The sequence below is a fragment of the Sminthopsis crassicaudata genome, chromosome 3, assembly GCF_048593235.1.
Source record: "Sminthopsis crassicaudata isolate SCR6 chromosome 3, ASM4859323v1, whole genome shotgun sequence".
Classification (NCBI taxonomy): domain Eukaryota; kingdom Metazoa; phylum Chordata; class Mammalia; order Dasyuromorphia; family Dasyuridae; genus Sminthopsis; species Sminthopsis crassicaudata.
Window position 1 is genome coordinate 509,890,262 of NC_133619.1, and position 24,191 is coordinate 509,914,452.

Here is a 24,191-nt window from a genome sequence, read left to right on the forward strand (position 1 = left end):
CTGTGCAGGGTCAGAGCTGGGAGTCAGAGGCTGATCTCCTGGGGCTGGCTGAATGAGCTAAAGATGCTGAACCGGAAGGAAGTGAACACTCAAGGCAAACAGTGTGGCTGCCACCAAACAAACGAGAGGCTGGCGTCAGGAGGGACTAGTACCTTCTCCTTGGCCTTGCAAAGTTGCATCAGGGGAAAGAATTTCAATTTCAGCTATACAAAGAGATTGGTCTTTCCTGAGTTTCTGTTTTGGGGCTGCCTCAGCATGAGGGGCGCAGGGGAGGCCCACCTGCAAGCCTCAGACCTTTCTAGCAGTGTGGCCCTAGACTAGTCACTTAACCCTATAGGCCTCAGTTCCTCAGTAAAATGAGATGGAGAAGTAGATGGCAAACCATTCCAGAATTTCTGCCCAGAGCCAACCCCTTCCAAAAGAAAAGGGGTCACTGAGATGTGGACGAGACCGAAGTGAGGCACCGGGCTCGCTCTTGATGGCACAAGCAACACTCGACAGGGATGGGGGAGATCTTGGCCAGGGGTGACTTGGACTGGCTGCTGAGTGAGGACCTTGCCTGGGCCTAACATTCTCTCTGGACAGACAGTTAATGGAAATAAGAGTTTGAGGCTTTCTGCATAATAGTTATTAGTATTAACTATTAATTAGTATTAAACAATTAGTGTTGTTTTGGGACAGTCAAATTCTGGGCCTGTACAACAAAGCAGCAGACAGAGCTGGCCACAGGATTCAGGAAGAGCTGGGTTCCAGTGTCTCCACTGCGCACCCTGGTTCTACAACCCTGAGATACCTCAGGTGCCTGAGCCTCTCTAACAGTATTACAGTGTTTTCTGACCTGCAGTGGCAATTGGAGGTGCTTCATTAGATGTTCCCTACACCATCAAAATCATCAGTCCTTCCAAATGAAAACCAGCACCTAGCCTCTAGAATGAGGAATTTTGGAAGGCGTTATGGTGTAGTGGATAAAAGAGTGAGCTTGGAATCAGAAAAACCCTAACCAAATTCTGTCTCAGACATTTACTAGCCAAGAGATCCTAGCAAAGTCATCCCTCTTGGAATCTCATTTGCAAAATGCTGACGATGTCATCGCTCTCAGGATTAATGGGAGAAGTAAATGAGAAGAGGTATATTAATGCTTTGCAAATCATAAATCCATCTCTAAACATAAGCTCTTTTCTAACTAAGAGTGGTTAAAATCTGCCAAGGTGGGAGAGTAAGGCAGAGTGGGGAAAGCTCAAGGAAAACCCAAGTTCTGCCCAGGCTTGGTCCTTCACATGCTGTGTGACCTCAGACAAACCCCTTCCTTTTTCTGGGCCTTTATCTCCTCTGTAAGAAGGGACTGGACTACATTACATCCAGCTTCTCCTCAGGGTGCCAAAATAATCTTCTTAAATATAGGTCTGATCATGTCTCAGTCCTACTTTAGCTCGGGTAGCTCCCTACTGCTAGGAGGATAAGAGACCTACTCAGTGGCAAGCTTAAAATAAAGGCTCCAGATGGCCCTTATAGATGTTTATATTACTCTTTTTCAGGAATGCCAGACTGCAGATATGCCATGTTCTTTGCACTTCCTCCAACTTCACATGATTGTGCCCATCACAGTGCCTTTGTCCATGTCTGACACATACTTCTCCTCCTCCCCTCTGTCTCCCAAAATTCCTAGCTGGGTGTCCAGGGTCCTTTCAGATGTTGCCTCTTTCAGAAAACCTTTTCTTATTCCTTGATTACTAGTGCTCTCACCCTGTTCAAGTAATATTCTATTTACTGATCTGTGTATCTATTGGATCTCCAAAGTGGAATGCAATCTGCCTGAGGTAGGGACTATTCTTTCTGTCTCAGTATCCCAAATGCTAATGAGGATTCCTTATATATAAAAGATGTTTAATAAAGAATTCATGAATTGAATTACATTTAAGGTCCTACATCTTCTGACAATCTATGGTGCTATAGTTCTAGGTCCAGTAGACATCTGTCCTTGTCAAACCAAATAAGGTTGAATAAATAGATTGGAACAACACATTTTAGAAAAAAAAAAAACCAAAACAAAACACTGGAGTGAGTCTGGAAAAGAGTGCCTAGAATGAGAAATCTGAGAATCAGTACAAGGAACCAAAAGAATGTTTAGCCCAGAGAGTAGAAGGCTCAAGAAAGACATTTTCACTATCTTCAAAAATACAAAAGGGCATGGGATTAGTCTTCTTTTGTTTGGTCATAGAGGGAAGACTTTATTTAACTAAAAAAAAAACACTTCCTAGAAATTGGAAGTAAGTTCCCCATCACTGCAGATCTTCCAGGAAAAGTGAAGAACATGTATTGTGGATGCCAAAGAAGGGATTCATCCAGAAGGGACCAGATTTTAAGAAATACCACATAAGGTTCAGCAGGCTCTGAGACTTGGTGATTCCTGACGCACCACAGACATGGGTGCCTCAGCACTAATTGGGCAGTATGTAACATTCAAGATGTCACATGGAGACATAGCGCTAAGTGCCCACTTTTACACAACCTCATGTATTTGTAAAAAGTACAAACCTTGTATGAATAGACAACTTTGCAGGTTAGTGGATAGTTTCGTAAGGTACCCGATGGACTGGAACTGCTATCATCAAACACATCCATATTGTCCTCAAATTCTTCACCTTCTTCTCTTTCTGCATCCACATTAAGCTAGGGAAAAAAACAAGAAAAAAAGTTTGCTTTCTTATTTCATAGAACTGTTTGAAAGAAAGGGAAAGTTTGGTAATGAATAAGGAATTGTGGTCTCGATTCACTGATCTGGGGGAGAAGGTGGTATAGGGTAAATAGTTTGATTCCAGCTTGTTCTTAATGAGTTAGAGAGTCACTGAACTTTCTCTTGAATACTTTCCACTCCCAAGGGCTTTGCTGCCACATTCTTTAGGGCTGGCTGCTGCATGGTTTCTCTCCTTGCCACTCCTCCTCCCTATCCGAATCTTGATATGGAGGTTCACACAGACAAGGAAGCCCAACCCAGAAAGGGTCAGGAACCTCTGGGTTTGCTCATTTGGGAAGCAACAGAGGACCATGGCAGGGGTAAGGAAGCCCTGGGCTTTTACTGCTTGCTCTGTTACTCATTAGGTCCATGACCCTGACCAAGTCAATGCATTCTTCGAGGCTTAGCTTTCTCACCTGTAAAGTGAGGGGAAAACAACACACTATTTAACCTCAGGAAGCTCTGAGGATCCAAGGAGAAAACATAAATGTAAACCTCAGAATGCTTCACCAGTGTTAACTCTGAGCACTACAAGATGTGTCAAGCAGCATAGGGCTAGAAGCTGCCTCCAGGACTCTGAAGGGAGAGGATCCCCTTTATCCTAGAGAGTCACACAGCTAGTGTGTATGAGAGATGAAGCTTAACTCAGGTTCTTTATCCTTTCTCCTGAGCCATCTCTCTTATTCCTAAACAGCATCCTGAGTCTAGAAAGCAGCAATCACATGCCTTTTCAAGCTCTATGTTCTTAAACCCCAAACTTCTTTTTTGAACAGGGGCTCTATTCTTTGCTGTTAGGTTTATTTTTATTTAGATTTTTGTTGCTGTTTGTTTGTTTGAAAGCAACAATTTTATTGGTAACCTCTTGTTCTGCATGATCCCTGGATCTCTGGTTTTCAAATAATTGTAAGCCTTCCTTGAAAAGAGGGATACTCTTTTCAAGGAAGGCTTACAATTATTTGAAAACTAGAGTGAATCGCTAGACAATACCAATGCCTAACCCTGTCTCTGTCATTTCTTCTGAAAACATCTTTGTCCACTTTGATCCCTTACAGAAAGCAAGATATTTTCCTTATGTCTAAAGGAGGGAAAACTTAAAAAAGGAAAATACAACATGAGAGTTCATTTCCATATTTACAGGCAAATACAAAACTTCTAAGATAGAATCAGTGTGTGTTTCCTCCCAACAAAGAGAAAGACTCTAATGATTATCTATGCTGTATCCTTTACAATAATTACAGTATCAACAAATAACCAGGAAACTCTGGGCTTGAGCCTGCTCATGTGGCTATTGGTCCTCCCGTGGCCAGCCCCATGGTCTCCATCTTCAGGTCACTGAGCTCCAGAACCCATCTGATAGATACTTTTAGGTCACCTTCTAGAGAAGAAACATCTGTAAAGACTTATTTCCTGCCAGATCCTCCAGAAGGAAGTAAACATTCATTTTGCCCTCTATTTTCTGGTTCATTTTCTTCTTGCAGCTTCTCTTGTCAAGTTGAAGTTGGTACTGTTGCTCAGTGTACTAAATCACAGCAGTCTTTCAGCACTGGCCCTATCTTTACCTGTTGTCAATTCACACTTCAGATCTGGGATTTTTATATTGCAAGATATTTCTGATCATGCCCTACTGTGACAGAAAGGGATACTGGTGCATGAAGGCTCCCCTGACTTTATGTCATCAGGCCAGTGCCCTCAGTTCTCACGACTGGTCAACACAATGAGATTACTTTAATGTGGGGATGTGCAGGAATGCTGCACTCGCACTCGGGAACTTTTGTGTTACGTTCTGTAACACTGTGATCTTCAACAGGGTCAATGGCTTAATCTGCAAAGTCTTCTGTCTTAAGTGCCAACAATCATGAGGGTATTATCTTTTCAGAGGATATATGAGTTCTCCACAAAACCGATGATCCCTGAAGGGGATCAATTTGAATTTTCTTTTCTCTGACATTGTCACCACCTTGATCCAGGCCCCTACCACTCCGTGCCTAGAATATTGCCGTGGCCTGCTGGTGGGTTACCCTGACCCAAATCTCTCTGCACTCTAGTCCATTTTTTGCTCAGCTGTTAAAGTGCTCTTCCTCAAGCACAGGGCTGAACACCTCTTCTTCCATCATCTCTGCCTGCTAAATAAATTCAAGTGCTCCCTATCCCCTCTAGGCTCAAATGTAAAATTCTGTTTGGTATTCAAAGCTAAATGAAGTCTGTGTCCTCTGCCCCACCCCAACTTTTCTAGTCTTCTCACACCTTCTTCCCCTTTCCATCACCCCAGGATAGTCCTCTATTCTGGGACATGGACCTCTTTGCTGTTCCTCATAAAGGACATTCCATCTCCTGACTCTTAGCATTTTCTCTGGCCATGTCCCATGCTTGGAATGTTCTTCTGTCTTCCCACAAGTCCTAGCTCAAACCCCAGCTTCTACAAGAAGTACTTCCTGATTCCTCTTGATTCTGTCTTCTCTCTGTGATTATTTCCAACTTATTTTGTATACAGTTTGGCTATACATAATTCTTTGCATGATGACTGTGATTTCCTTGGAGATGATGGCTATCTTTTGCCTCTCTTTGTATCTTTGTAAACTCAGTGGCTGTTGTCTAGAAGGTGTTTAATATTTATTGGATGACTGTTCCCCAACCTCCTCTTCTAGGACTAAGTCTAAGAAATTTTAGTCTTAGTCTTCTAGGTTTTCAAAGTATTTTTTCTTCCTCCTCCCATACTGTGAAGTAGATAGTTCAAGTATTGCCATCCTCATTTTATGGATGAAGAACTCATCTCTTGGAGCTCCTACACTGTGTCTGACAATAAAAGTCCCCAAATTTCAGGCAGACATCCAAGACCTTGTATAATTTGCTTTCCAATCCTACTTTTTATTTTAATTTCCTATTACTCAAAGAATATGGTTCAGAAGAGGGCTTAGAGGACAATCTAATCCAATCTATCCCAGGCAAGCAGTCATCCTCTCCAAAACATCCCCAGCAAACAATATTCAGCTTCTTGCTTGGAGACTCAGGGATAGAATTTCACTAAATTGAGAGTTGGAAGATATGACTTTTGGGCAGATGCTAAAATGATTTTTCTTATGGTAAGATGAAATTCCCTTAAAGAATTATTACAGAATTGTGATTTTTAAAAAGATGACTAAATGCTGATATCCATTGTGTAAGAAATTCTACTCCTAGGCATATGGAAGTAAAAGACAGAGAGACAGACACACAGATTCTATTACCTTTTGTAGAAGCAAGAAACGGAAATAAAGTAGATGCACAGGGAGACTAATGAAATGACAAAGTGAAGTAAACAGAATCAGGAGAATAAGATGTGTGACTATGATAATGTAAATACAAAAAACAATTTTTAAAAGAAACATAAGGATAAGCTTGGCTCTGGAGAAGAATAAAAAAGATGCCTTTTTCTCCCTTCATTTTAGAGATGGGGTGGTGTGCAATACTCTATATGGTCAGATGCTATCCACGACAGTTCTAGTGATTTTTTTCCTTTTAAAATTTTTATCTGAAGAGAAGGCTCCCTGGCTAGGGGAAGGGTAATATATTCAGAAAAGAAACTCCCATGCCACAAAATTTTGCCTAAATGTATGCCTTCCCAATCCTGCACCACTTCCCTACCCCCTCAAAACCTTTCTGCTTGCCTGCCTTAGCCGAGGAAGCTCTTGCCTCTTTTACTTGAAATGGTCTATCGCCTCAACATAACTTGCTAAAATCCTCCCTGTCCTTCAAGACCTGGTTCCAATGTCATCTCCTTAGTAGAAGCTTCCCTGATGACCTAGTTAGAAGTAATCTTTTCAGCTTGTGAACCTTCATATTATGCTGAACTTTTCTTAATCTTTCCATTCTTATGTGCATCGTAGTTATTTATGTACATGCCCTATTTCCTCCCTTAGTCTATGAACTTAAAGAAACTGGCATCATATGTGCATTAGTAGTGATACTGAGTAGTTCTCAAATGGCAATTACTTTATAACCCAGAGCTCTACAGCTTCAGTTCTGTGATTCTCTCAATTTCTTTCCAGTGAAGAGTAGCACCACTTCCCAGAGATGAATAAGGGAAAGTATGGTGAAGTATAGATAGACCTTTTAAAATCAGAAGACCTATCTCAAATCCTCGTCATGCCAACTTCTCATTCCTGTGACCTGATGAGTAAGTGGATCTACTGTGCAGGCGTGTAGGCAAACCTGCAGTGACAGCAGCTGAATCTGAGGTTTGGCTCTTCCACTTACAAGACAGATGAGCAAAGCTATTCCTTTGTTGGGGCTCAGTTTCCTTCTTTGTGGAATCTGACAGAGTAGATAAAGGTTCTTCCCATTTTTGACATTCTATTTTCTAAGCAGTCTCGTTTGGATTCTGTAACATGGGCTGTTTTGTGGCTCCAAAGTCACCCTGTCACACAGGATTTATGTTCTGTTGGAACCTATCCCTGAAAATTAATTAAAACTAACTCTCTTGTGTGTTATCCCATATTCCTTGAATTGTTCAGCATGTTATATATATGCATGATTGTCAGTGGAGATGACATTGAAGACTCCATCTAGATCTTTTATAAAACCCACTGAAAACTGATGTTGGCAGGCTGAAAAAAAATACTAGTTTCCAAAAATATCTGTGGAATTTTCCCTTGTTTGCCCTGTCCTCTGGCCTGAGGCCTCAATTCTACCAGGAAGAACATTTCATTTTGGCAACAACATTTCATTTCTGGTATGAAACATGGTTTGCTTCTTCTGTGGTTGTCATTTGTCTGGCTGGAGGAAATTTTCTGCTTCTCATAGAAGGGATGGCCATGGTACAGTGTAGGCCACTGGAGCTCAAGGTGGGCTGGGGCTGGGCATGTGTGTGCATGCCCACATATGTGCATGAGCTCCCATTCAGGAAAACTCTTGATCCAGACTGCCAAGGTGCTGTATGTTGGGGACATTTCTTCTTCCTCATGCCTCCTCTTACACTGGGACTTTGCCTAATCTTGCTGCTTTTCACATGTTGATCTCTAAAAATCACTTTCTTGTCCTCTCTGATCCTGTGAACTAGAATTTTCTCTTCAAGAACTATGGCTCCTATCCCTTCTTCTCACAGCTTCTCACAAGTCATGTCTCTTGACAGCTACTATAACATTATCATATTCTTTGAGCCCTTGGTGGCTAATAACATTATCTTTTGTTTCTCCAGTGCTTTCAGGTTTACAAAATACATTCTCCACAACAGCCTTGACAGGCTCGGATCTCTTGAGCTCACTCTAATAGTCCTTTGTTCACATCATGCTACCTGTCTGGGCCTCAGGTGGGTGGCGGATGACCTCTGTGAATGTCTTCCATTTACACAGACGACAGCTGTGGGGTGCTGTTATTACCAGTGGACAGTGAAGTAGGGAAGGAATCTGGGAATCTTCAATCCAAGGAGTAGTTCTCTCATGAAGTCTCTCCTCCACGAGCTCATTTCACAGTTGACCAGAACAAAATTGCATCAGCCTCCCCTCAAGTTAATGAATGATGGTGATAATGGGAAAATATCAGGGAGTCGTGAGAATCCCGATGTCAGGCAGCCACATCATAGCACTTGAAAAGGTCTGGAAGTAATTAAACTATAATTAGACTATAACATGAAAACAAAAGAAATGAGAAGAAAAATAATAGAGCCAGACATGGTGTAGGCAGAGAATGTTAAGAGTCAGAAGATCTGTGTTCAAATCCTGGCTCTCTTACTTTCCCACAGAAGGAACTTCATACCTGGTGCCTGGATGCTATAGTTATGAATAGCATATTTCTCTACAAGAGTGAGCTTCAAACAGAATCTGCATGACTACTTGTGAAGCAAGTTGCAGAGAAGATCCATGCTTCAGCAAAGAACTGAATAATACTGAAGTCTTCCAAATCTAAGATTTTATTATTCCCAAAATCTTGATTGGATGTCTCTTATTAGTTGTATGACCTTAGATATACTCACCAGTGAGCCTTACTCAGCAGTAGAATGGAGATAAATACTCATATTACTTCACCAGAGAAAAGCTATTAAGCTTTAGGTGGCATAGTGAATAGAGCATCAGCCCTGAAGTCAGGAGGAATTGAGTTTAAATCTGATCTCAGACACCTAACACTTCCTGGCTGTGTGACCCTGGGCAAGTCACTTAACCTCAATTGCCTCAGCAAAACAAACAATTCATATAGAAATAGATCTCTATATGCACTATATTGATTTTAGAAAATATCAAATTAATATTATCTACATTGTACTGTATTAATTTTGTTGTCACACATTTCCCAATTTTTATCTGGTTTGAGTTGCACTTGGGAAAAAAATTTTGCTGGTTGCAAGTTTGATATCCCTGCTTTAAACCATAATAAATAGGAGTTAGTGCAAGTTTCTTCATCTGTGAAAGGAGAAGATTGGGAGAGATGTTCTCTCACTACACTGCCTCTGTTGTTGAAAGAGCTCCATCAGCAGTCCAGGGGCTGGTATCTGTCATCAGAAAGAGTGTCTAGAAGTGAAAAAGTCTTTCCTAAACCTTTCTAAATTCAGATCATTCTGGTTTTGCTTGTTGTCCTCAAGAGTGATTCTCTGAATTATAGCAAATATTTATTAAGCATTGACTTTTTCCACATCATCTGGGTTGGCTTCAGGATTCATTGACAAATATGAACCTGATCTCAAGGAGTTCACAAATTAAGAGGCTCAGAAGAGATGTGCCAGAGGGTGGGGATTGATATCAGAAGGTCTGGGTTCAGATCCTAACTCTGTCACTAATGCTTATGTGACCTGGGCAGAAGATGCTCTCTTTCTGGATCTCAGTCCTTATTTATAAGTTGAGGTTGGATCAGTTTTAAATCCTATGCTCTATAGCATATACACAAGTAAGTTTGATACAAGGTGGAATGTTACAGGAACACAAAACATGATCCAGACAAAAGTATGCTAGAAGACTATGAATGAATTGGGGGGAAGAAAAGGGAATCAAGGAAGGATTCCTGGTTGACATGGCAAATGATATGGGCCCTGAAGGAAGAGATTTCAGGAGGGATTGCATTAGAGAAAAGAGGATTGACTCACTCAGAGATAGAAGAAAAGAGAATGAGATGAGTAAACAATGAATAATTCAGTTTGGCTTGAATGAAAGAACATCATTGTGAAATGTGGCTAGATTGCTTAGTTAGACTGTAAAAGGCTTCTTGGATGGTAGGTTAAAGAGTTTATATTTTATTCTGGAGGCCAAAGGCCAGTGAATAGTTAAAAACCTATCCAATTAGACAGCAAAGACTTTGGGGACTACGGCCATGGAAGAGAATGAATCCAGTGACTGAGGTATTAAATGCATCTGACCTCTTATCCAAATCATTAGAATCACTCTTCACAATAAATTTAACACTAAGAATTTGTATCTGGGTCATGTTTTCCTAGAGTTCATCTCTCTTTTAAAAAATGACTGCCATTGTTGGTTCAATTCCAGGTTTGTAACTTCTCCTAAATGCAGCTGAGAGCTAGGCTATACAACTTCAAGTTGTGATAGAAAAGGACTTGTGGAGAGATCCACACAGAGTCACATATGTATTTACTTGGAAAGCAGTCTGACGTCATGGAAATAATCCTAGATCTGGACGCAGAAATTCTGGGTTTAAGTCTTCACTTGGCCTTGGCTACTAAAAGGGACTCACAGAATTTAAAGCTGCAAAGGAACTGAGAATCTAGTCCAACCTTTTTACTTGATGGATGAGAACCTTGAGAGATAGAGAAGGGAAGTCAGTCACCTAAGATATATAAGTTGCTCAAACCTAGGTTTTTTGATTTCACTTCAACCTCTGGCCCTCTTCTTTAACCCATCCCTGAACAGGAAGCTCCTTCATTATATATCCAACAAGTCAGGACTTCATAGAGCTTTTGTTTCTTTTATCTATAAAATGGAGATAGTAATTATCTCCATCAAACGGGATATGTGTGAAAATACTTTATAATCCCAAAGGACCAGCTAAGTTTTATCTATGATTATTTATTTATAGAGAATTATGATTAAAAAAACATAAGCTCTAATTTGAGTTACTAAGCCATTGATCACTCACTATACATTTAAAAGCCTTCTTGTAAAATATAGTAACTAAGTTCCTTTCCTCTCTCACTTTCCAATACTGTACACTATACACAGATGCATTCATTCAAAACAGTGTAAATATGTGTCTTTGCTTCCATTGTGTGCCCTTCCTGGAACATTTTCTTCCCAAATCAATTTTTACTCAAAATCTCCCTTCCATTAAAAGTTCAATAATAATTATCAAAAATAATATATGAGGATGTACAAGTGTGTGTGTGTGTGTGTGTGTGTGTGTGTGTGTGTGTGTGTGTGTGTGTGGTGTATTCAGGATTGTTGGCTCTTAATTTCTTACATAGTAATTTTTAAAAAGTGTAAACTATGAAACTTTAGACTGCAAATATTTTACATAAATGTGAACATGCATATTTCTACCTTGTGGTAAAACAGCTTTCAAAATAAATGCTAAGGGGGCAGCTAGTTGGTGCAGTGGATAGAACACCAGCCCTGAAGTCAGGAGGATCTGGGTTCAAATGTGGCCTCAGCAAAAAAAAAAAGAAAAAGAAAAGAAAAATAATGCTAAGCACAAGACTGAAAAACTTGTAATTATATAATTAGCTATCTTTAATTTGTTAAAAATGAACTTGGGGGAAAAAGTGATAATGGGGAAGTGATAAAATCATTATTCTACTGTTTTTTTGCTTCACCTATACTTGAGTTTCTGAAATGCCACTTACCATATCATAGCGGAATAATTCCATTTTTACAATAACATAATAGACATCCACATGAGAATTTTTTTTCCAGAAAAACACATAAGTACATAACACACATAAATCCTTCTGAATTGGAGAAATAGGGATTCGGGAGTTCAAAGTTTTTCTTGCACCAAAGATAAGTAAATATAAACTCTAGAAACATAAAACATGAAGTTGTTACCAACAAAAGACAAATGAAGAATTAATAATCAGTTTTTGTTTAAGCTAATAATCTCTTGAGTTTGCTAACATCTAAATCCTATTGTGAATTTAGATAGAAAATGTAAACACTGTATAACAAGAATTTCCAAGGGATGGGCTTGTCCCCAAAGAGAGACATGAGCTGGTCCCCATTTCAAAAGGTTTTCTTCGAAGATGACAAGAGAGAAGAAAAATGGGGAAATGAAATGAGAGCAATAAAGAATGGGAAAAATGGAAAAAAATGCAATGAACAAAAAAATTTGGTCAATTGCAAAAGGAGCTAAAAAAAGGTAACTGAAAAAAATAATACACTAAAATTAGAATTGAAGAAATGGAAATGAATGACTCAACAAGACTTCAAGAATCAGTCAAACAGAAACAAAAAAATGAAAAAATAGAAGAAAATAGGAAAAACAACTGACCTGAAAAATAGATCTAGGAGAGACAATCTAAGGATTAGTGGGCTTCCTTAAAGCCATGATGAAAAAAAGAACCTAGACATTATTTTACAGGAAATCATAAAAGAAAACTGACATTTTAGAATCAGAAGGTAAAACAGCCATTGAAAGAATCCACTGATCACCTCCTGAAAGAGACTCCAAAATTAAATCCCCAAGGAATATGGTGGCTAAATTTCAGAACTATCATACCAAGGAAAAGATGTTGCAAGCAGTCAGAAAGAAACAATTTAAATACTGAAGAATCACAATTAGGATTTCCCAGGACCTAGCAGCTTCCACCTTAAAGAATCGAAGGGCCTGGAATCTGATATTCCAAAAAGCAAAGAAACTGGGATTACAGCCAAGGATAAGCTACCCAGCTAAAATGAGCAATATCTTTCAGGGAAGAAAATGAACATTCAATGATATAGATGAATTTCATCTATTTCTAATGAAAGGACCAGAACTGAACAAAAAAATTGATCTCCACACACAGAACTCAAGAGAAGCATAAAAAGGTAAAAAGGAAAGAACTCTTGAAAATTATATTTCTGTTGTTAGGTTCTTACTAAGTGCTAATGAGATAATGAGATATTAGGTTCTTACTAAGTGCTAAGTCGGTACTTAACAATTCTCTAGTTCTGGCCTTTACTGAGAGTTTTACTTGTGAATTCCTGGGGAAGAGCTTGCATGCTCAGGAGGAGCAAGTTCATTGGTTGAAGTAATTTTCCCCAGAAGCCCTTGCATTATCCCATGCCCATTCTCTGGGAGGATAAAAGAGGGCAGCTCTGGAGGAAAGAGTGAGTTTTGTCTGGACGAGACTTGAGGCTGCTCTCTGCAGGAAGGGAAGTCAGCTCTCTACAGGAAGAATAATCTGTCCGAGAGATTTGAGTTGACACAGCAGATCTCTTCCTAGAGAGTGATTGGCAGCTTTTGGAGTCAACAGCATGTTACATATTGGCATCCACAACGTGGGGCAAGGACTTTTGCTTATCCTGACAAGGACTTATTCTGAGCCCTTCAGAGGAGCTAGCCCAGACCCTCGCATTTAAGGACTTATTCTGAGCCCTTCAGAGGAGCTAGACTGGACCATTGCAATTTGGCGCCTGAACAGGGACAGACACGATCCTGATTCCAGTGGAAAAGCCTCCGATCCAGATCTCAGTCTGTCTGACCCAGAACCGTGAGTAACAAGGAAACTTTGTTAAAGATTAAGTGAGTGTTCTAATAGACAGATAAGGAACTTAACTTGTTAAGAGCTAACCCAGCAATCTCTTATAGTGAAATGGGGCAAACGCCTTCTGTTCAAGGAAAATGTTTAGAGAGCACCATCAAGGTTAGGAAAACCAAGGATTGATTATAATTTTGGAGGAGATTACTGAAATTTTAAAAACTGTGAAGGTGATATGTCCTTGTTTTTCTCTGGAAGAAGAATTGGATCTAGATGAATAGGTGAACACTACAATTCCAGACCAGACTCAATTTCCAAAGATACACTTCATACCTACAATTTAATCCAAATGGCTTTAAAAATTGTTATTCTAAAGGAAGAGAAGAAGGAGCAAAATGGGGAAGTGTCAACCAAGCTAGGTGAAAAGGATGCACCAGATAACAATGAAGTTAAGTACAATTCTGAGCAACAGGAGCATTTCCCATCTCCTCCCTCAATTAATCCTTCAGGGGTGCAGCAAGAAGAAGGAGGGGAAGAGGCAGAAACACAAACAGAATCACCTGTGAAGCAGCCTAAGCCTATGACAAGATTAGAAAAAGCATTGGTTAAAGCTAAGAGAGAAGGACAGGATATAAGTGATTTTATACATGCATATCCTGTGATTGAAGAGATTGATTCTGCAGGTCAAAAAAGGAGAAGATAAGCACCTTTAGATTTGAATAAAATTAAAGATTTGAAAAAAAGGTTGTACCTTTTATGGGGCTACATCAGCTTATGTTAAAATGTTACTAGATGGTTTGTCTTATGAAGTCCTAACCCCGAATGATTGGAAATCCATAGCAAGGACATGCCTAGAACCTGGACTAAATTTGTTATGGCTTGCGGAGTTTCATGAATTATGTAAAATCCAAGTCAGATGCAATTTGTAAATAGGAGTTAACACAAAATTCACTTTTGAGCACTATGCTGGTGAAGGTTGGTATGGAGAAAATTCAGAACAGAATAATTATACCATGACAATATATGAGCAAATTGCTAAGGCTGCAATAAAAACTTGGGGTATCCTCCCTGGACAGAAAGATCATGGAGAGGCTTTCACTAAAATAGAGCAAGGTCCCAATGAACCTTTTGCAGATTTTGTGGGACATTTGCAAACTGCTGTCAAAAGAACTATTGGAGAAAATGCAGCTACAGAAATAATGACCAGACATCTGGCTAAGGAAAATGCCAATGAGATTTGCAAAAGAATTATATGGGGATTAGACAAAGATGCTCCTTTAGAGGAGATCATAAGGCTATAAAGAGAGAAGATCAGACATATTTCATATCATAAACTTGTTTCACCTTATATGGAAGTAAGAGGGAAAGGGGGAAAAGAAAGGGAAAGACTAATAGAAGGGAAAACTGAAGAATTAGGAGAAAGGTGTAAAAAAGAAGGAAGAGGCTCTAAAGGACTGTTTGAGGGAGGTAGTCATCAAAAGCAAAATACTGGGGAGCAGAGAAGGGGGATAGCAAAGAGAAAAGCATAATCTAGGCTAAATAAGATGGCAGGAAATACAGAATTAGTTATTATAACTTTGAATATGAATGGGATGAACTCACCCATAAAATTGAAGCGGATAGTAGACTGGATTAAAAGCCAGAATCCTAAAATATATTGTTTACAAGAAACACATTTAAAACATAGTGATACATACAGAGTGAAAGTAAATAGCTGGAGCAGAAAATATTATGCTTCAGGTAAAGAGAAAAAAGCAGGGGCAGCAATCCTAATCTCAGATCAAATAAAAGCAAAGATAGATCTAATTAATTAATTAAAAGAAGATATTAATTAATTAAATTAATTGATTAATTGTCTTTCAGGGAAGAAAATGAACATTCAATGATATAGGTGAATTTCACCTATTTCTAATGAAAAGACCAGAACTGAACAAAAAAAATTTGATCTCCAAAAACAGAACTCAAGAGAAGTATAAAAAGGTAAAAAGGAAAGAACTCTTGAAAATTATATTTCTGTTATGAATATTAATTAATTAATGATCTTTCAGGGAAGAAAATGAACATTCATTGTAATTAATTAAAAGAAGATAAGGAAGAAATCTTGCTAAAGGGTATCATAGATAATGAAGCAATATCAATACTAAACCACCAAGTGGTTTAGCATGGAAATTCCTAGAGGAGAAGTTAAAAGAGATGCAAGAAGAAATAGATAGCAAAACTATACCAGTGGAGGATCTCAACTTTGCTCTCTCAAAACTAGATAAATCGAACCATAAATAAATAAGAAAGAAGTTAAGGAGGTAAACAAAATGTTGGAAAAGTTAGGTATAATAGATTGTTGGAGAAAATTAAATGGAGACAGAAAGGAGTTAATTTTTTTCTTGGCAGTTACTGGAACTTATAAAAAAAACTGACCATGTATTAGGGCATAAAAACTCAAAATCAAATGCAGAAATCCCAAAATAGCAAATGCATTTTTTTTTTCAGATCATGATACAATAAAAATCACATGCAATATAAGGCCAGGAGAAAATGGACCAACAAGTAATTGGAAACTAAATAATCTCATCCTAAAGAGTGAATGGATAAAACAACAATCTTAGACACAATCAATAATTTCATCCATGAGAATGACAATAATGAGACAACATACCAAACTTTGTGAGATGCAGTCAAAGCAGTAATAAGGGGAAATTTTATATATCTAGATGCTTACTTGCACAAAACAGAGAAAGAGAAAACCAATAAATTGGTCTTCCAATTAAAAATGCTAGATAGAGGGGTAGTTAGGTGGCATAGTGGATAGAGCACCAGCCCTGAATTCAGGAGGACCCGAGTTCAAATCTGGTCTCAGACAGTTAACACTTCCTAGCTGTGTGACCCTGGGCAAGTCACTTAACCCCAGCCTCAGGGAAAAAAAATGCTAGATAGAAAAAGAACAAATTAACCCCCCCCAATCAAATACCAAACTTGAAATTCTAAAAATAAAAGGAAAGATTAATAAAATTTAAAGTAAAAAACTATTGAATTTATAAATAAAACTAAAAGTTGGTTTTATGAAAAACACAACAAAATAGATAAACCTTTAGTTAATTTGATTAGAAAAAGGAAAGAAAATCAAATTGTTAGTCTCAAAAATGAAAAGGGAAAACTTTCTACCAATGAAGAGGAAATTAGGAGTTACTTTGCCCAACTTTATGCCAATAAATTTGATAACCTAGGTGAAATGGAGGAATACCTCCAAAATACAGATTACTCAGATTAACAGAAGAGGAAATAAATTCCTTAAAGTCCCATTTTAGAAAAAAGAAACAGAACAAACTCAAGCTATTAATCTGCTCCCTAAGAAAAAATTCCCAGGACCAGATGGATTTACATGTGAATTCTACCAAACATTTAAAGAATAATTAACTCCAATATTATATAAACTATTTGAAAAAATAGGTAATGAAGGATTGCTATTAAATTCCTTTTATGACACAGACATGGTACTGATACCAGGTAGGACAAAAACAGAGAAAGACAATTATAGACCAATCTCCCCAATGAATATTGATGCAAAAATCTTAAATAAAATATTGGTAAAGGAATTACAGAAAACCATCTCCAGGAAATACACCACAACCAAGTAGGATTTATACCAGAAATGCAGGGCTAGTTCAATATTAGGAAGACTATTAGGACAACTGACTATATCAATAACCAAATTAACAAAAAACATATGATAATCTCATTAGATGCAATAAAAGCATTTGATAAAATCCAACATCTATTCCTATTAAAGAACACTAGAGAGTATAGGAATAAATGGACTTTTCCTTAAAAGTCAGTAGCATCTATTTAAAACCATCAGTAAGCATCATATGTAATGATGATTAAACTGGAGCCATTCCCAATAACATCAAGGGTGAAACAAGGTTGCCCACTATCACTATTACTATTCAATATTATATTAGAAATGCTAGCTTTGGCAATAAGAGAAGAAAAACAGATTAAAGGAATTAAGAGTAGATAATGAGGAAACCAAATTATCACTCTTTGCAGATGATATGATAATATACTTAAAGAACCCTAGAGAATCAACAACAACAACAACAACAACAAAAAACTTTTAGAAATAATCCACAAATTTAGCAAAGTTGCAGGATACAAAATAAATCCACACAAATCATCAGCATTTGTATATATCACTAACAAAATCCAACAGCAAGAGATACAAAGAAAAATTCCATTTAAAATAACTGTTGATAGTATAAAATATTTGGGAATCTATCTGCCAAGGGAAAGTCAGAAACTATATAAGCAAAACTACAAAACACTTTCCACACAAATAAAGTCAGATCTAAATAATTTGAAAAATATCAAGTGCTCTTTGACAGGTTGAGTGAATATAATAAAGATGACAATACTACCTAAACTATTTATTTAGTGGTATACCAATCAAACTCTCAAGAAACTATTTTATTGACCTAGAAAAAAATAACAACAAAATTCATCTGGAAGAACAAAAAGTCAAGAATTTCAGGGGAATTAATGAAAAAAAAAACTAAATGAAGGTGGCTGTACCAGATCTAAAATTATATTATAAAGCAGCAATCATCAAAACCATTTGGTATTGGCTAAGAAACAGTAGTTGATCAGTGGAATAGGTTAGGTTCACAGGACAAAACAGTCAATGACTATAATAATTTTGTGTTTGACAAATCAAAAGACCCCAGCTTTGGGGATAAAAACTCACTATCAGACAAAAAATGCTGGGAAAATTGGAAACTAGTATGGCAGAAACTAGGCACTGACCCACACCTAACACCATATACCAAGATAAGGTCAAAATGGGTTCATGATCTAGACATAAAGAATGATATTATAAACAAATTAGAAGAACATAGGATAGATTACTACTCAGATCTGTGGAGGAGGAAGGAATTTGTGACCAAAGAAGAAAAGTAGACAATTCTGATTATATTAAGTTAAAAAGTTTTGGTACAAATAAAACTAATGCAGACAAGATTAGAAGGGAAGCAATAAACTGGGAAAACATTTTTACATTCAAAGGTTCTGATAAAGACCTCATTTCTAAAAAAAGAATTAACTCAAATTTTTGAGAATTCAAGCCATCTTCTAACTAATAAATGGTCAAAGGATATGAACAGACACTTTTCAGGTGAAGAAATTGAAACCATCTCTAGTCATATGAAAAGGTGTTCTGAATCACTATTTTTCCTTCTTTTTTTTGAGTTTCAATTTCTATTTTATCTTTTCATTCTAATTAAGTAAATATTCCATGATAATTTCTGGAAAGATGATGTCTAGGATTTTTTTTTATCATGGTTTTCTGGTAGACCAATAATTTTTAAAAATATCTCTTTTGGATCTATTTTCCAGTTCATTGTTTTTCTGATGAAGAATTTCATATTGTTTACAATGTTTTTCATTCTTTTGGTTTATTTTATTTTTTCCTGGTTTCTCATGAAGTCACTAGCTTCCTTTTGCTGAATTATAACTTTGAATACATTATTTTTCTCATTAACTTTTTGCATCTCCTTTTTCATTTTTTGCCATATTTGTTTTTTAAAGCATTCTCCTAATTGGCTTTTTGTGCTTCCTTTTTCTTCATTTTCATTTATTTCTCAATTTTTCCTCTTCTTCTCTTACTTGATTTTTAAAATTCCTTTCTGAAGAGATCTTAAAAGGAGGGGAAGGGACCCACATGTGCAAAAATGTTTGTGGCAGCCCTTTATGTAGTGGCTAGAAACTGGAAACTGAATGGATGCTCATCAATTAGAGAATGGCTGAATGGACTATGGTATATGAATGCTAGGAATATTATTGTTCTATAAATAACAATTAGCAGGATGATTTTATTTTATTTATTTACTTTATTTATTAATTTTATAATTATAAATTTTTTGACAGTACATATGCATGAGTAATTTTTTTTAACAACATTATCTCTTGTATTCATTTTTCCAAATTTTCCCCTCCTTCCCTCTAGTCCCTCCCCTAGATGACAGGCATATTAAATGTGTTACAGTATAACCTAGATACAATATATTAGTGTAAATCCAATTTTCTTGTTGCATGGAAAGAATTGGATTCCGAAGGTATAAGTAACCTGGGTAGAAAGACAATAGTGCTAACAGTTTACATTCAATTCCCAGTGTTCCTTCTCTGGGTGTAGCTGTTTCTGTCCATCATTGATCAACTGGAAGTGAATTGGATCTTCTTTATCCACTTCCATCAGAATACATCCTCATACAGTATTGTTGTTGAAGTGTATAGTGATCTTCTGGTTCTGCTCATTTCACTCAGCATCAGTTGATGTAAGTCTCTCCAAGCCTCTCTGTATTCCTCCTGCTGGTCATTTCTTACAGAGCAATAATATTCCATAACCTTTATATACCACAATTTACCCAACCATTCTCCAACTGATGGACATCCATTCATCTTCCAGTTTCTAGCTACAACAAAAAGAGCTGCCACAAACATTTTGGCACACACAGGTCCCTTTCCCTTCTTTATTATCTCTTTGGAATATAAGCCCAGTAGTAGCACTGCTGGATCAAAGGGTATGCACAGTTTGATAACTTTTTGGGCATAGTTCCAAATTGCTCTCCAGAATAGCTGGATTCTTTTGCAACTCCACCAACAATGCATCAGTGTCCCAGTTTTCCCACATTCCCTCCAACATTTATCATTATCTTTTCCTGTCATCTTAGCCAATCCAGCAGGATGATTTTAGAGAGGCCTGGAGAGACTTACATGAATTGATGCTAAGTAAAATGAGAGCAACCAGGAGATCATTGTACACTGCAACAACAAGACTAAACGATGATCAATTCTGATGGATGTGGCTCTCTTCAACAATGAGATGATTCAAACCAATTCCACTTGTTCAGTGATGAAGAGAGCCATCTATTCCCAGAGAGAGGCCTGTGGGAACTGAGTGTGGATCACAACATAGCATTTTCATGCTTTCTATTGATGTTTACTTGCATTTTGTTTTCCTTCTCAGGTTTTTTTTTTTTCATTTTAGATCTGATTTTTCTTGTGCAGCAAGATAACTCTATAAATATGTATACATATTTTGAGTTGAACATATATTTTAACATATTTAACATGTATTGGACTACCTGCCATCTAGAGGAGGGCATGGAGGAAGGAGGGAAAAACTTGGAACAGAAAGTTTTGCAAGGGACAGTGTTGAAAAACTACCCATGCATATGTTTTGTAAATAAAAAGCTTTAATAAAAAAAGGGAAAAATGAGACCATACATAGCAGCAACAATGATTATGTGATGATTAATTCTGAAGGATGTGGCTCTTTTCAACAGTGAGGTGATTCAGACCAGTTCCAATGGTCTAATGATGAAGAGAGCCATTTCATCCATAGAAAGGACTATGAGAACTGAATGTGGATTCCAATATAGTATTTTCACTTTTTTATTGGTGCTTTGCTTTTTAAAATTTTCTTTCTCATTTTATTTTCCTTTTTGATCTGATTTTTCTTTTGCAGCATGATAATTGTGGAAATACTTTTAGAAGAATTGCACATGTTTAACATATATTGGCTTATTTCTGTTTGGGAAAGGACTGAGGAGGATGGAGGGAGAAAAAGTTTGGAATACAAAGTTTTGCAAGAGTGAATGTTGAAAATTGTCTTTGAACAGATTTTGAAAATAAAAAACCATTATTGGAAAAACAAAAACAAAAATGAGGGGCTTGGACTAGATCCCATACCACGTTGTCTCTGCCTCTGAAAGTTCATGCTTAAGCCTGTCTCTCTTGGCCTGTCAGCATTCATCTCCACATGGTCAATGATCTGAAAAAGCTTTAATACACTCTGGGGTGCTGTTTTCCTCCCAAAGGCCAAATAATTTGCCTCAGCAATGAAGATACACGTTCAAACTGGAGACTACCATATCACTCAACCTTTGAATAACCCCCACCCCAATTATTTAGGTTTTTCATTCACACCATTAATCAAACACCACCACAAAATCCTCTCAGTTACTTTTTCTACAGACCTAGTAAAACTTTTAAAACAGATTATTCACAGAATATATACCAATATACTCCTGTTTGGCTTCTGATAAGGGCTTAGCTCTACCCATTAATTCCCCAAGCACTCTGCTTGGTCGTGAGCTTTCTGCCAGTGTCCTGCTGCTTCAGAGTGGTCTCCCAACAGAGATGGAGGCGGGAAGCTTTAGTGCTAGTTATAGAGGCCACTGTCTGACATACCCAATTCTTTTTTTTTTATTATATATATTTTTATAATATTATCCCTTGTATTCATTTTTCCAAATTATCTCCCCCTTCCTCTACTCCCTCCCCCCAATGACAGGCAATCCCATACATTTTACATGTGTTACAATGTAACCTAGATACAATATATGTGTGTAAATACCATTTTCTTGTTGCACAATAAGCATTAGCTTCCGAAGGTACATGTAACCTGGGCAGACAGACAGTATTGCTAACAATTTACATTCACTTCCCAGTGTTCCTTTTCTGGGTGTAGTTATTTCTGTCCATTATTGATCAACTGGAAGTGAGTTGGATCTTCTTTATGTTGAAGATTTCCACTTCCATCAGAATACATCCTCATACGGTATTGTTGTTGAAGTGTATAGTGATCTTCTGGTTCTGCTCATTTAACTCAGCATCAGTTGATGTAAGTCTCTCCAAGCCTTTCTGTATTCCTCCTGCTGGTCATTTCTTACAGAGCAATAATATTCCATAACCTTCATATACCACAATTTACCCAACCATTCTCCAACTGATGGACATCCATTCATCTTCCAGTTTCTAGCTACAACAAAAAGAGCTGCCACAAACATTTTGGCACACACAGGTCTCTTTCCGCTCTTTAGTATTTCTTTGGGATATAAGCCCAGTAGTAGTACTGCTGGGTCAAAGGGTATGTACAGTTTGATAACTTTTTGAGCATAATTCCAGATTGCTCTCCAGAATGGCTGGATTCTTTCACAACTCCACCAACAATGTATCAGTGTCCCAGTTTTCCCACATCCCCTCCAACATTCATCATTATTTGTTCCTGTCATCTTAGCCGATCTGACAGGTGTGTAGTGGTATCTCAAAGTTGTCTTAATTTGCATTTCTCTGATCAGTAGTGATTTGGAACACTCTTTCATATGAGTGGATATAGTTTCAATTTCATCATCTGAGAATTGACATACCCAATTCTAAGTCATTTTGTAGGCTGTTCATCCACTGGTTATTTCCCGAGCCATCTGATGCCATGGTCACAGGATTTCTGTGACTGAACTGCCAATGGGGAATTTTAGGCAAGGCCTGGGGGATGGGGACTCTTCCCCTTGGCTGCTGGGACTGTCCTCATCATCACTGCCCAGTTGCTTTTGGGGTCTGACAAACTGCTCCCCCATCTACTACCTGTTTGTTCAATTATTTCAACCTTTGCTCTCAACTTTGTTTTAATGTCATCCAGTTGAGGTTCAGGTGAAAGGTTATTTTTCACAGGGGAGATTTTGGTCCAACTGCTGGTTTCAGTTGAGCTCTAAATGATATAGGAGGGGTGGTGGCCAAGCATAGGGCTGTTCCATTTGGGTCTAGATTTTGTTGCTTCTTTCAGCTATTATTTTCTTGATCTGAATGCTGCTATTGAATTTTCCCAACACATATTCACCAATGTCATGACTGATGATGAGAACACAGTTTTTCTGACGTGGGCTTTTATTTCCTCTGAGGTGCTGATCCAGTGACATTATTTCCTTTGCCAGCCTGGAGTTCTTCACATGAAATGTCAAATGTCTATAAATGCTGGTTTATAATCTTAAGGGATGGTGTGGAAAGAGCACTTAGGCCTCTTCTTGAAGCTGTTTTGGAGCAGGAGCTCCATGCAGCCCCAGAGTTTGACACTTTTTTCCTTTGCTGAAGAATCCCAGGCCAAGGACTGGGCCTGGAATTTCAAATTCTCATTTATACAATGCTTTACAGCCTGTGAGTCAACTTTCTTACAATGATCTTGCGATGTTGTGTTGGCAAGAATTTTGATTTCTATGTTACAAAATAGGAAACCAAGGCTCAGAGGAGAGATAAGGCAATTAGTCCAGAGTCACCCTGCTGGGAAATAGGGGAACTGGGCCTCGAACTCAAGTCTTCTACTCTACAGCCAGTACAGTATTTCTTCCACAGTTATGAGCTGCCTTCCTTTCACCAGCAGAGGCTTTCCTACAGAAAGTCTTTCCTAGTCCCTTGGGCTAGCTCTATCTCCTTTCTCCTAGGAACTACCTCACATACCTCATGGGCCACCAAAAAAAAAAATGCAAAGTATCCTGTCTGTGCATGTGTTTTGCCTCCTATCAGCATGTAGATTCTTTAGGGTGAGGGAGAATGTCTCCTTTATCATCTCTCCCTGGTGCTAAGCCAAAGGCCTTAAACAGAGGAGGCAGTTAAATGACTCTGTAGTACTGAGAATAGTGAGTCAATGTCCATGTTCCTTTACCATTTATAAGTAAACAGACTATCGTATTTAAAAAATAATTATCTTCTTCTGGGCAGTGTGAACATTTTCCAATTATGCTGTTAATACATAACTGTGGTTTTAGCCACATTTTCCAGATGGCACTAAATTCTAACATGATGACTGAAGCTTTTGTTGGCATCTACAATGGAACAAATAATTTGGTCCCCAAACTGTATGTTTCTTCCACTAACTCTTGAGCCAGCTGACTATCATCACAAGGAGACCCTGTCTGCCCCTTTCTCGTTTTGTCAGATTCCATAAGGAATCTGCTCACAGATTGAAGTACATACAAAGCTTATATAAGGCATATTCCTTGCCATCACACCATAGGGCAAGATGTGAAAAAAAAAAGAGAACTAAAT

At 37.9% G+C, this 24,191-nt stretch overlaps 1 protein-coding gene across 3 annotated transcripts in view; it reads right to left on the minus strand.

The window, feature by feature from the left end:
• The window catches only part of FCHSD2 (FCH and double SH3 domains 2), a 372,664-nt gene that overhangs the window by 17,198 nt on the left and 331,275 nt on the right, over positions 1-24,191 (minus strand). For all 3 annotated transcript variants that reach the window (XM_074304006.1, XM_074304004.1, XM_074304007.1), the window contains one exon: positions 2,536-2,670. In XM_074304006.1, coding sequence (XP_074160107.1) covers positions 2,536-2,670 — 135 coding nt within the window. The remainder of the gene's footprint in view (positions 1-2,535; positions 2,671-24,191) is intronic.